The sequence below is a fragment of the Stegostoma tigrinum genome, chromosome 20 (genome assembly GCF_030684315.1).
Source record: "Stegostoma tigrinum isolate sSteTig4 chromosome 20, sSteTig4.hap1, whole genome shotgun sequence".
NCBI lineage: Eukaryota > Metazoa > Chordata > Chondrichthyes > Orectolobiformes > Stegostomatidae > Stegostoma > Stegostoma tigrinum.
In genome coordinates, this window is record NC_081373.1 from 6,695,286 (window position 1) to 6,708,981 (window position 13,696).

Sequence of the window (13,696 nt, forward strand, 5' to 3'; positions counted from 1 at the left end):
TTGATTTTTTGGCACTAAAGAGTGTTCAGGGATATGGGAGATAGTGCATGGAGGAGTGGTACAGGATCAGGGAGGGTCATGTTGAACGGTGAAGCAAGTTCAAAGAATCAGATGGACAGCAGCAACTCCCCTCTATCAGGTCCTTAAATTATTGCTTTCTTAGGCAAATGCTCAACACCTGAAACAGAGGCAGAGAAACTGCTGGAGAATCTCGAAGCCGAAAGAACTGCGGATGCTGTAACTCAGAGACAAAAACAGAAGTTGCTGGGAAAGCTCAGCAGGTCTGGCAGCATCTGTGAAGAAAATAATCAGAGTCAGTATTCTGAGGAAGGGTCACCGGGCCTGAAACATTAACTCCAACTTCTCTTCACTGATGCTGCTCGAACTGCTGAGCTTTTCCAGCAATTTCTGTCTTCGCTGTCTGCGGTGGAGGAACTCAGCAGGTCTGGCAGCGTCTGCGAAGGGAGAAACAGATTTAAACTTTTGAGCCTGATGGTGCTCTTCTTCAGAACCTTAGCCAGATCGGACTCCAAACATTAACTCTTGCTTTCTCTCTCCACAGATGCTGCCAGACCTCTTGAGTTTCTCCCGCAATGCTCTGTGCTCATTTCAGGTTTCCAGCATCTGCAGTATTTTACTTTCACTGAAGTTCTGGAAGCGGAGGCTGTGATGACACAGTTGTCTGATGCGGATGCCCTGGAGCTATGAGAGATAAAGCAACACTTACTTGTCCCAATAAACATCACGTGGTAGAGCTTGCCATCCAGTACTGGTACAGTATCCACGGCAATCTTGGTGTAGTTCACATTTCTCTTTACGAACAGCGGACGCCCTCCCAGGGGGCTGACCTCTTCGTCCATCAGCGGGTGCTTCTTCACAAAGTCCAGCACATTGTCTGGCAGGTCGCGCGATGTATTCAAGCCCTTTCTCCTGAACTCGTCCGTAATGCACTGTCAAAGACAGCCAGAGCCCTCAATATCACTCCCTTGCATTTATATATCACCTTGAACGAAGCAAAATGCCCCCAACAAGTGCTGTCAGATGAAATTTGACACCAAGTTACACAAGGAGATATGAGGAAAGTTGATCAAAAACTTGACCCAGAAAGATAAATTTGACAGTCTCCTCCAAACAGTTGTTAGAATTGTACAGCACAGAAACAAACTCATCCGACTGAACAAATCTAGTCCCATTTGTCATCATTCAGCCCATATCTTTCTAAACCCTTCCTATTCATGTACCCATCCAGATGCCTTTTAAATGCTGTAATTATACCTTCTTCTGGCAGCCTGTCCCATTGTGTGAACAATTTGCCCTTTAGGTCCCTTTTAAGTCTTTCCCCTCTCACCTTAAACCTATGCCCTCTAGTTCTGGACTCGCCTACCCTGGGTACAACACCTTGGCTCTTCACCCTACCCATGCCACTCATGATTTTATAAACTTCTATCAGGTCACCCCCCCCCCCCTCCACCCCCCAGCCTCCAACGCTCCAGGGAAAATAGCCCCAGCCTATGTGGAAAGCACCAAAGAAACAAGAAATTTAAAAACAGAGTTCTCGAGTTTACAGCCCAAGCAGCTGAAGGCACGGCTGCCAATGGTGACAATCTGGGATACCTCAGAGATAGAACAGCGTGAATGGCTGAAGGAGGTCACAAGATAGAGAGCAGGTCATGGCGGGATTGTAGCAGTGGTCTGTCTCCTTCCCATAATATGGCTCCTTGCTCAGTTCTGAGTCCTGAGATGGACTGGCAATGGCATAGCAACATTTCATGAGTACAGAACATCCCAATGCTGTTCAGACACAAGTAATTTCTCTGAAAGAATGGGGGACATTGTCAATGCGTGGGCTGCAGTTACAAACAGCAGGAGGTGATCTGACTGACACACTGAAGATCTTCAGGGGTTTTAACAGGGCACAAAGTGGATATGGGCAGGATGCTTGCTCTTCTCGGAGAATCTAAACCTAGAGGCCACTGTTTAAAAATCAGACATCACCCATTTATAACAGAGATTAGACCAATTGCTCTTCTCTCTGATAGTCATGAGATGTTGGAACTGACTTCTTGAAAAAGGTGAAAGCAGAGCCCTCGATTATACTAAAGCCTGAGGGAGGTAGATTCGAGCTCAGGCAGAGGGTGAAAGGTCAGGCACAGGCAAGTATGTGGTTACAATCAGGTCTGCTGGAATGGTGTGAATGGTGGAGGTAACTAGAGGGGCTGAACAGCCTACTCCTGCTTATCATTTGTCTGTATGAACTGTACAAGGTCAGCTCCCACACGTACATGCACACTCTCACGTGCACACTCTAACATGCATACTCTCGCATACACACACAGTCTCTCTCACACACACACACACGCACACACATTCACACACACACACTCTCTCTCTCACACACAAACACACACACTCTCTCACACTCACACACACACAGTCTCTCTCTCTCTCTCTCACACACACACACACACACACACACACAGAGTCTCTCTCTCACACACACACAAACACACACACACTCACACACACACAGTCTCTCTCTCACACACAAACACACACACTCTCTCACACACACACACACAGTCTCTCTCTCTCTCTCTCTCTCTCTCACACACACACACACACACACACACACACAGAGTCTCTCTCTCACACACACACACTCACACACACACAGTCTCTCTCTCACACACAAACACACACACTCTCTCACACTCACACACACACAGTCTCTCTCTCTCTCTCACACACACATACACACACACACACACACACACACACACACACACACACAGTCTCTCTCTCTCTCTCTCTCTCACACACACACACACACACACACACACACACACACACGTGAGATAATGACTGAGTGATCGGTTTTCGTGATGTTGATTTAGCCAGGATACCGGGGAGGACTCTCCTGATCCTGATAATAGGAACCTGGGATTGTAAAGGCCCAGTGAAGAAGGTCAATAGTATCTTTGTGTAATGGCTCATTGAAACAGATTTTGACAGTGCAGATCCTCCCTTACAACTGCACTGGAGTGTCAGCCTGGATTTCGGACTCAAATCTCTGGAGGAGGCCTTAAACTCAGAACATCCTGACTCAGAAACAAGATTATTTCACAGCTTTTATCTCTCCCTCTGGTCCTGACAACACCTAAATCGCCGCATCTTACTTCAGTCAGCTGCTCTTTGACTGGTTCTTAGCTCTAGGTTACAGCAATGAGTTCATTTCAAATGTACCCCCTTGGCTGTGGAGCACAGGACAGTTCTGTGGTCATGAAAGGCACTATACAAATGCAGGTCATGCACACGCTTTGCATTCCACGTAGTCATTTGGCCCGTCTGATGGAGGTAAATGGAATAGTGAGGGAGATGAAGGACAGGAATCCCAATGAAGATCAACACTCTGTTCGGTGAATATCCACATCTGAACCTGCCCAGTAGGAGGAGCTGGATGGTGATCAGGAAGTGGACGTCTTGTTGACATTCCTCTCCATACAAGGAAATCACTTGCAGCCCTTAGCCCCCAGTTGGGATAGAATCTGGCACATTCGTGTCTTTAATCCCAACACAAATTCAATTTGCACGATAGACTAAAACAGGCGAGAAACAGATAAAGTCACCATGTGGAGCACAGGGCTGTTCTCTCATTAGAGAGAGATGGCTGGTGGTGAGTTTAACCAGTGGGTCACTGTGCCTCGGGTGAGGGGAGAGGTTCAGAAAGAGTGTCCTTCAGCTGGTGTGGGAATTGAACCCATGCTGTTGGATCTCAAACCAGGCATCCAGCCAACTGAGCTAACCAACCCCCTGGTAAAACAGACAATAAACAGTCAACGGTTTCCGTTCATCCCATCACTGGAAACAGCAGCGTACAAAATCTAACCTCTTTGCACCACACAGGACATGGTGAGGATGTATGGAGGAGGATTCTTGAGCTGGGGAACCATAGCGAGAGGTTGGAATAGAAGGTGAGATGGTTACACTAGATGTCTATCAATTGATGCAAGTCAATGTCAATACACTACCTTTATTTAGAAAGGTAAGGAGACAAAAAAACAAGTAACTATAGGGCAGTTAGATTAAGATCTTATGATTTGGAAAAATGTTAGAGTGTATTCTAAAGAATATAATAGCAGAACATTGAGAAATACATAATGTGACCAAGCAGAGTCACCATGGCTTCGTGAAGGGGGAATAATTCCTGACAAATTTACCAGAATTCTGTGAGGAAGTAGCAACCAGGGTAGATAAAGGGGAAGCAATGGATGTAATGTATTTGGATTTTTGGAAGGCATTTTGATATGGTATCATGCATTAGGTCACTTACTCAGAGCCTGTGCTGTTGGAGGTAGCATATTAACATGGCCAACCAGTAGAAGACAGAGAGTTAGGAAAAAGGGAGCACTTTTAGGATGACAACCTGTAACTCGCAGTACACCACAGAACTCAGTGTGAGGGCCACAGTTATTGATGATATATGTTAATGATGTAGGGGTCCTGGTGTTGGACTGGGATGACACTAAGACTTGTCAGAGGGATATACACACAGATTAAGTGAGATAGAAAAACACGACAGATCGACTGTAACATGGGAAAATGTGAGGCTATTTAGAAAGGTGAGGAGACAAAAAAATGTCTACTCCCACTCCTATGTCTTATGGTCTTATGGTCTATGTGTTTTGGCAGGAAGAGTTGAGGAGCTGAATATTACTTAAATGGAGAAAAATTGCTGGAAGCCACATAACGGAGGATTTGGTTTATATGTATGAATCACAAGACGCTAGCACTGAAGTTCAGCAGATAATAGGGATAGCACATGAAATATTAGCCTTTATTCCAAAGGGAATGGGCTTTAAAAGTAGGCAGGTTTGCTAAAACTATACAAGGCACAAGTCAGGCCACGGCTGGAATACTGAACAGTTTTGGGTCCCTGATTTAAGGATTAATACACTGCAAAGCAGGCAGTCCAGGGAAGGTTTACATGACTGGTAATGAGCGGGGAGGGACTGTCTTATAAGGAGAAGTTGAGTAGATGGGCCTGTGCTCATTGGAATTTAGAAGAATGAAAAGTGGCCTTGTTGAAACAGAAACAAAAATCCAATGGGACTTGGCAGGGAAGATGTGGAGAGGTTGTTTCCCCTTGTAGGAGACTTTAGGGCCAGAATATGGGTTGCACATTTTAAGAACGAGATGAGGAGGAATTTCTTCTCTTAGAGGGTATCGGACCTGTAGATTTCTTTACCACGTGAACTGTCGAGGCTAAGTCATTAACTCTGTTCATTAAAAAGAAAAATCAGTAAGGGAATCGAGGGTTATGGGGGGGGGGGGGGCGGGGAAGGCACGAAAGTGGATTTGAAGATTATCAGATCTGCCATGATCTCATTGAATGTCAGAAGAGACAAGATGGGCTGAATGGCCCATGTCTGCTCCTATGTCTTGTAACTGAGCCTCTGTTTTCAACCTGAGTCTGTGGGGAAAGAGAGATGAATCGATAGTACTTTCACCATATTGAAGAGTCTTACCGATCCTGGGCGAGGCTCCGGAGGCTTGCCCATGTACCTCAACCACCAGCGCGGTGATTCCTGATCTTCCTTATACCTCCCTTCGAATGCCGTCCGTATGCTGGCAAGGGTGTACTGGCAAACAGCAGAGATTTCGATGTTTTGCCTTCATTAATGCGGAGAAGAGGGAGTAACAATTAGTAAAATCAGAGAGATGACCATCTCGCTTTGCACCATGGGGTGTTTGTCAGGGTCTGCCTGAAAATCCCCCTTCCCTTCTCGCCAAGGGGGCAGATCACTTTTAGCAATCTCTAAGGTTTTGCAAACAGATCCCTCTTCCTGCCAGTGTCACATTTTCCCCCATTAAACACTTCCGACCCACTAAATCCAACTTCAGCACCAATCTGATCCTTTAAAGTCAACTGAATGTCACCAATCTTGATGTCCAAATGTTGAAGAAATACTACAAGAAAAATTGTAGGGGAGTTAAACCAAATGCATTTTTTTGTCATTGCTCTTAACGCAAATTTCATCCTGAAAATATTACTCATCAGGAACAATGTCTCATCCAATAAGTCTTAGCATTGATTCCATTGGGTAATCAGCTCCCTTTCCAATTGGCTGCGCAGCTGGAGAATGGATCAATGACAGGAAGATGGGTGTCTGTAGCAGGGACACATCCCAGTGAGATAGTCTGGGTATATCATCCTCAAAATGACACTAGAGAGGTCCACCCTTCCTAAACGATTCCTCAAGATCACACCAGTGACAACCATCTGAGTAATCCTTAATGGATTTCCAAAGGCAGGTATGACCAATCAAGCAGGGAAACAATACGTCCAGCACAGGCAGATGTAATCGATCCCTGAACTTGCTCATGCTTCAAACTGTCTCCTGAAATCCAATTCTCTTTCACCGACAGAGTTAACTGTGGAATATTTGTGCTCGCTGTTTAATCTCCCAGCTTTATTATTATTCTATTTTTAACGCAGGAATGCACTTGTGGGAAAATTATGTTGCTAAGAAATGAAGGGACAGGAGTGTGTAAAATGTTTTGTAAACTGCTCCTGGTAAATTTCACTCCAGGATGTGAGCATCACTAATCAGTCATGGTCATAATGGAGGGGTTTCAGTGCAGGCTGCTCACAGGTCAACGTTCTACTCAAAACAAATGCGCACATCCAAGCAAAATAGTTGAGGTGTACCAACCACCAGAACAAACAGGCAGCTCACAGTATGAGAAGGGATGCAGTGGGCAAGACCCATTGCCCCTTCAGAAGGTGGGGTTGAGCTGCCTTCTTTAACCTCTGCAGTCCCTGTGCTGTGAACTGACCCACAATGCTGTTAGGGAGGGAATTCCAGGATTTTGACCCAGCGACACGAAAAGAATGGCAATATATTTCCACGTCAGGATGGTGAGTGGCTGGGACGGGAACCTGCAGGGGGCGGTATTCCCATGTATCTGCTGCTCTTGTCCTTCTAGTTGGAAGTGGTCGAGGGTTTGGAAGGTGCTGCCTGAGGATCTTTGGTGAATTTCTGCAGCGCATCTTGTAGATAATACACACTGCTGCTACTGAGCGTCTGTGGTGGGGGGAGTGGGATGCTTGTGGATGTGGTACCAATCAAGTGGGGGCTGCTTTGTCCTGGATGGTGTCAAGCTTCTTGAGTGTTGCTGGGGGCTGCACTCATCCAGGCAAGTGGGGAGTATTCCATCACACTCCTGGCTTGTGCCTTGTAGATGGTGGACAGGCTTTGGGGAGTCGGGAGATGAGATATCTGCTGCAGTATTCCAAGCCTCTGACCTGCTCTTGTAGCAACAATATTTGTATGGCTCGTCTCATTCAGTTTCTAGTCAATGGTAACTCACCAGGTGTTGATATTGGGGGATTCAGTGATGGGGATGTCAGTCAATGGGTAAGGGTGATGATTAGTTTTTCCTTGGTGGAGATGGTCATTGCCTGGTGTTTGTGAGGCTCAAATGTTCCTTGCCACTGGTTGGTCCAATCCTGAATGCTGCCCAGATCTTGCTGAATCCAGTTTTAGTAGGACTCCTCAATATTACACTTCTGATGCCTCAATGTTGAGGGCTGTCACTCTTCCCTCACCTCTGGAATTCAGCTCTTTTGTCCATGTTTGAACCAAGGCTGTAATGAGATCAGGAGCTGAGTGGCCCTGGCGGAACCCAAAGTGGGTGTCATTGACAAAAACAGGACTTGCTGGAAAAGCTCAGCAGGTCTGGCAGCATCTGTGAAGAAAAATCAGAGTTAACGTTTTGGGTCCAGTGACCCTTCCTCAGAACCTTAACCTGAAATGTTAACACTGATTTTTCTGCTGTTCTTTTCCAGCAACTTCTGTTTTTGCTTGTGATTTACAGCATCCGCAGTTCTTTCAGTTTTTGCTGGACGTCGCTGAGCAGGTTATTACTGAGGGGGTGCTGTGTGATAGCACTGTTGTTGACATCTTCCATCACTTTACTGACGATCGAGAGTGGGCTGGCAGGATAGTAAATAGCCAGGTTGGATTTATCCTGCTTTTTATGCACAGGGACTTTCACCCAACATTTCACATTGTCCAGTATTTGCCAGGAGAGTTATTGTGACTGCACTGGAATAACTTGGCTAGGGGCACAACGTGTTCAGGAGAGCAAGACTTCAGCACTGTTGCCAAATTATTGTCAACCTGGTGAGGCTACAACAGCAGCCCACTTTCATGCAGAAGGACTATGCAATAGACAAGTCCCTTGCAATATCTAACGCCTTCAGTAATTGCTTGAAATCACATGGAGAGCATCAAATTGGTTAAAGACTGGCATCTGAGATGCTGGGGACCTCAAAAGGAGACTGAGATGGTTCACCAAGGGGAGGTGATTGCTGAACATTATTATCGCTAGACTATTAATCCAGAGACTCAGGTAATGTTCGGGGACCTGAGTTCGAATCCCACCATGGTAAATGGTGGAATCTGAATTCAATAAAGAAAAATGTGGAATTAACAGATGATGACATAATCGTTGTCGACTGTTAGGAAGGAAACTGTCGTCCTTACCTGGTCTGGCCTACATGTGACTCCAGACCCATAACAATGTGGCTGATTCTTAACTACCCTCTGAGCAATTAGGGATGTGCCACCTGAGGTGCCAGACATGTTCGAGGTCTGTCCTGTTTAGCACAGTGTTCAGTATCACACTATGCGATGGAGGATTTACTCAATGCAGAGATGACCCTTCATTCTTAATGTCATGAACAGATGTATCTGTGGTGAGGATGAGGTCAAATTCTTGGTTGGTTCCCTCACCACCTGGTGCAGGCCCGGTCTATCAGCAATGTCCTTTAGGACCCGACCAGCTCGATCTGTAGTACTGCTGCTGCCGAGCCACTCCTGGTGCTGGACATTGAAATCCCCCACCCAGAGTGCATTCTGTGTCCTAGCCATCCTCACTGCTCCCTCCAAGTGTTGCTCAACATTGAGGAGTACTGCTTCATCAGCTGAGGGAGGACGCTATGTGATAATCAGCAGGAGGTTTGCTTGCCCATGTTTAATGGAGGGGAGACTTCGATGAGACTTCATGGGGTCTGAAATCGCTGTTAAGGACTCCCAGGTGAGTTCCCTTCTGACCATTCAACATACAGAGTTTATCCTATTCAAACTGCACTATCTGCTGATTGCTCTTCAAGGAATGGCACATTCGGCCATTTCAAAGGGTAGTTAAGAGTTAACCACATTGATGTTACATGCTGGTCAAGTCTTCTCCCTTGAAATGGCATCATTTAACCAGAGGGGACTTTGGTAATAAGACCACAGTTTCATGGTCACCACTACTGATGCAATTCCACGTTTATTTGTTAAAGGCATCTAAATGTCCCCTGGTGGGATGTGAACTCATGTTCCTCCATCATTAGGTTAGGCCTTTGCCTGATGAGTACAGCAATTTACCCACCCTGCCCCTGTTCTCTCTGGGATTGGTTTTAATCCAAAACAGCCATTATCACACGTTGAGAATGGCTACACATCACAGTGAGAACTAGAACCATCCCGTAGGTCACAGTGAGTCACTGCTTCCATGGGAACAGATTGTGTTCCTTTTCAAAGTTGCTCAGGAGCATTTCCACTCTGTGGTTCCATGAAAGCTGCAAGTCATCGAGAGGTGATGACCACAAAGATTATGATCTCCCAGGCTGGGTTTAGGAGAGCCACACTGGGCCTGAAGTTATGGAATCACTCAAACAGATCTGCAGAGCCAATTAGGTGCTGCGATGTCATCTTTCGGGTCAAGCCAGAGCACTGACTGCTCTCTCAAAAAGACATTAAAGGTCTCTATTGGGAAGAAGAGCAATGGAGACCTCCCCAGTAGTCATCACAAACATTAACCCTCAACCAACGTCACTATCAAGAGATTGGTCGTGTTTGGCTCACTCATAGGATGTGGCTTGCTGTGTCAGTGTCCCTGAATGACCCTGAGAAGGTGCTGGTGAGTATCTCATAGAACCACTGCAGTGAGGCTGGGTTGGTACATCCACAAACATGTTCAGGACACCGTTCTGGGATTTTCACCCACTCACAGTGAACCAGCAATGACACCGTTCTCTACATTTCCTAACCAGCCTGTTCGAAGATGTTGTTACATGCCCCTGGAGCAGGTGGCACTCGATTCCTGGTCTGCTGGCCCACAGGTAAGTGCACTACCATTGCACCACAACAGATACAGTTCAAGTGTTTTTTCCCTGTTCAGTTGGGGATGTAGGCACTGCTGTCTAGGCCAGCAATTACCAGCCATTCCTAACTGCCCTTGAGTGGGGTGATGTATGACTAGGAGGGTAACCAATAAGGGATGGCGTTCCCATGGATCTGCTGCTCTTGTCCTTCGAGATGGAAATGGTTGGATTTGGAAGGTGCTGTCTTTGGAGCTCACTGATTGGTTGCTACGTTTCCCTCATTACAATAAGACAACACTTTATGAACCTAGTGATAGTGGGAACTGCAGATGCTGGAGAATCTGAGATAACAAAGTGTGGAGCTGGATGAATGCAACAGGCCAAGCAGCATCTCAGGAGCACAAAAGCGGACGTTTCAGGCCTAGAACCTTGCTGCTTGGCCTGCTGTGTTCATCCAGCTCCACACTTTCTGAAGCTAAGTCACTTTGAAATATCCTGGGTTGGGAAAGGCACTATACAAATGCAAGTCTAAAATTCAGAATCTCAATTCAAAATATTGCTCGTGTTTTACTTTAACTGAATATTCTGCTGGGTTTATTTATACAAGGTTAGGGAATGGATCCCTATTTTAATCTAACCTGTCTAATTTAACTTATTCCACTTCAGTTCTGAAGAAAAGCACAGGACTTTGAGAAAAGTCACTGGACTTGAAACATTAAACTCTGTTTCTGTCTCCACAGATCCTGCTGAGTTTCTCCAGCAACATCCATTTCCGTTTCAGATTTCCAGCATCCACACTTTTATGTTAGCCGCACATACTTGAGGGATCGAACGGTCCTCTTCTTCATTGTAAACATTCGATGTGATGATTGTTGTATAATCTCTTTGGCTGCACTCATATGCCTGGCTAACCCAGGTTTAGTTCACATTACATACAACTGCTGTGTTTCACCCAGCTGCGACAGTCTTTCTGCCTGAGGTTAAAAAGCAGGCAGTAAGTATAATGAACACATGATTGAGTTCCACACAAAAGGACAGTCAGTAACTGAGCTGTTTCAGTGCACTCTGCTTTGAGATTGAATTGAACAAGTACTGACAAGTGTTAATCTCTACAGCAATTACTCTCACACACACACAGACAGACACACACAGACAGACACACACACACACAGACACACACACACACAGACACACACACACACACACACACATAGACACACAGAGACACACACACACACACAGACACAGACACACACACACAGACACACAGAGACACACACAGACACACACACACATAGACACACAGAGACACACACACACACACAGGCACAGACACACACACACAGACACACAGAGACACACACAGACACACACACACACACATAGACACACAGACACACACACACACACACACACAGACACACAGAGACACACACACACAGACACACACACACACACACACATACACACACACACATAGACACACACACACATAGACACACACAGACACACACACATAGATACACACACATAGACACACACATAGACACACACACATAGACACACACACACACATAGACACACACACATACACACACACATAGACACACACAGACACACACACATAGACACACACACATAGACACACACATAGACACACACACATAGACACACACACACACATAGACACACACACACACAGACACACACACACACAGACACAGACACACACACACACAGACACACACACACACACACAAACATACACACAGACAGACACACGCGCGCATGCAGAGAAAGAGAGAGACACACATACAGGCACACGCGCACACACACAGACAGAGAGAGAGAGTGACACACGCACATACAGATACACATACAGACACAGACACACACAGACACTCTCCTCTCTCCCTCTCTCTCCCCCCCCCCCCACCACTGCCTCTCTCTCTCTCTCCCCCATCTCTCCCCCATCTCTCCCCTTTGCAGGCTACTTTGCAGTGTCAGCTAGCTACGCATGCCCACACTGGAAACCTCCTCCACTTGTTCATTAAACCGAAAACTGGTGGTAAGACAACCGACAGACTTGTCGTGGAAACACTGGCTCAAATTGGAAGGATAATAAAGAGTCAGAGAAATAGAGAGGGTGGGAGAGCAACGTAAGGCAAGAAAAGAGATAGAAACAAGGGTGGACCAGCAGACAGACATGTATAGAATTAAACTGCAAAAGCAAAATATTGTGAATATTGTAAATCTGAAGTAAAAACTGAAAAATGTATTAGAGATGTCTAGAGCAAAAAAAAAGAACCTTCAGCCCATTGGGTCTGTGCCAATCAAAAGCAAGCACCCGATACTCCAATGCCATTTCCCATAGACTTGGCCCATAGACTTTTACGGCTTGACACTGCAACTGGATATCTATCTTTTACACATATTGTGCCTTTTGCGATCTCTGCCTATCTCAAAGTATTTAGAAGCCAGTACTCAATGAAGACCATAAGACCATAAGATATAGGAGCAGAAATTAGGCCACTTGGCCCATCGAGTCTGTTCTGCCATTCAATCGTGGCTGATAAGTCCCTTCTCCTGCTTTCTCCCCGTAACCCTTGATCCCCTTGAAAATCAAGAACCTATCTGTCTCAGTCTTAAATGTACTCAATGAAGTGCAGGTACTGGCAGCCAATTTGTACACAGCAAGGTCCCACAAGCAATATCCTGATAATCACAGAATCCCTACAGTGTGAAAGCAGGCTATTCAGCCCTTCGAGTGCACACTGACCCTCCAAAGAGCATCCCACCTAGAACCATCCCATCCCCATAACCCTGCATCACCCATGGCTAATCCACCTAACCTTACATGCCTAGACACTAAAGGCAATTTCCCACAGCCAATGCACCCTAACCTGCACATCTTTGGATTGTGGGAGGAAACCGGAGCACCCGGAGGAAACCCACGCAGACATGGGGAGAATGTGCAAACTCCACACAGACAGTCGCCAAAGGGTGGAATTGAACCCGGGTCCCTGGTGCGACAGCAGTGCTAACCACTGAGCCACTGTGTGGTGCCCAGTTAGTCACCAGTCAATCTATTTCCGTGATGTGGGATGAAGGGGTCCAAGGGACAGCACGGTGGCTCAGTGGCTAGCACTGCAGCCTCACAGCACCAAGGACCCAGGTTTGATTTCACCCTCAGGAGACTGTCTGTGTGGAGTTTGCACATTCTCCCCGTGTCTGCATGGGTTTCCTCCGGGTGCTCCAGTTTCCGCCCACGTCCAAAGATGTGCAGGTTAGGGTGGATTGGCCGTGGGAAATTGCCTATAACGTCCATGTGTGTGTAGATTAGGTGGGTTTGGGGAATGGGTCTGGTTGGGATGTTCTGAGGGTCAGTGTGGACTTGCTGGGCTGAAGGGGCCTGTTTCCACACTGTGGGAATTCTCTGAATTTTTCTGGAAAAATTGGCCTGAGACATCAGGGAGACCAAACCTTCAAAGTAGCATGAGGTGGTCTTTTTAAACCCACCTGACTGGGTGGTCACATCCT

General features: G+C 46.3%; 1 protein-coding gene across 1 annotated transcript in view; it reads right to left on the minus strand.

Moving 5' to 3' along the window:
* sema4gb (sema domain, immunoglobulin domain (Ig), transmembrane domain (TM) and short cytoplasmic domain, (semaphorin) 4Gb) overlaps nucleotides 1-13,696 on the minus strand; it is a 199,131-nt gene that overhangs the window by 24,551 nt on the left and 160,884 nt on the right. Inside the window, exons 10-11 of the mRNA XM_048550687.2 lie at nucleotides 5,526-5,670; nucleotides 728-950 (exon numbers count right to left, since the gene is read on the minus strand). Coding sequence (XP_048406644.1) covers nucleotides 728-950; nucleotides 5,526-5,670 — 368 coding nt within the window. The remainder of the gene's footprint in view (nucleotides 1-727; nucleotides 951-5,525; nucleotides 5,671-13,696) is intronic.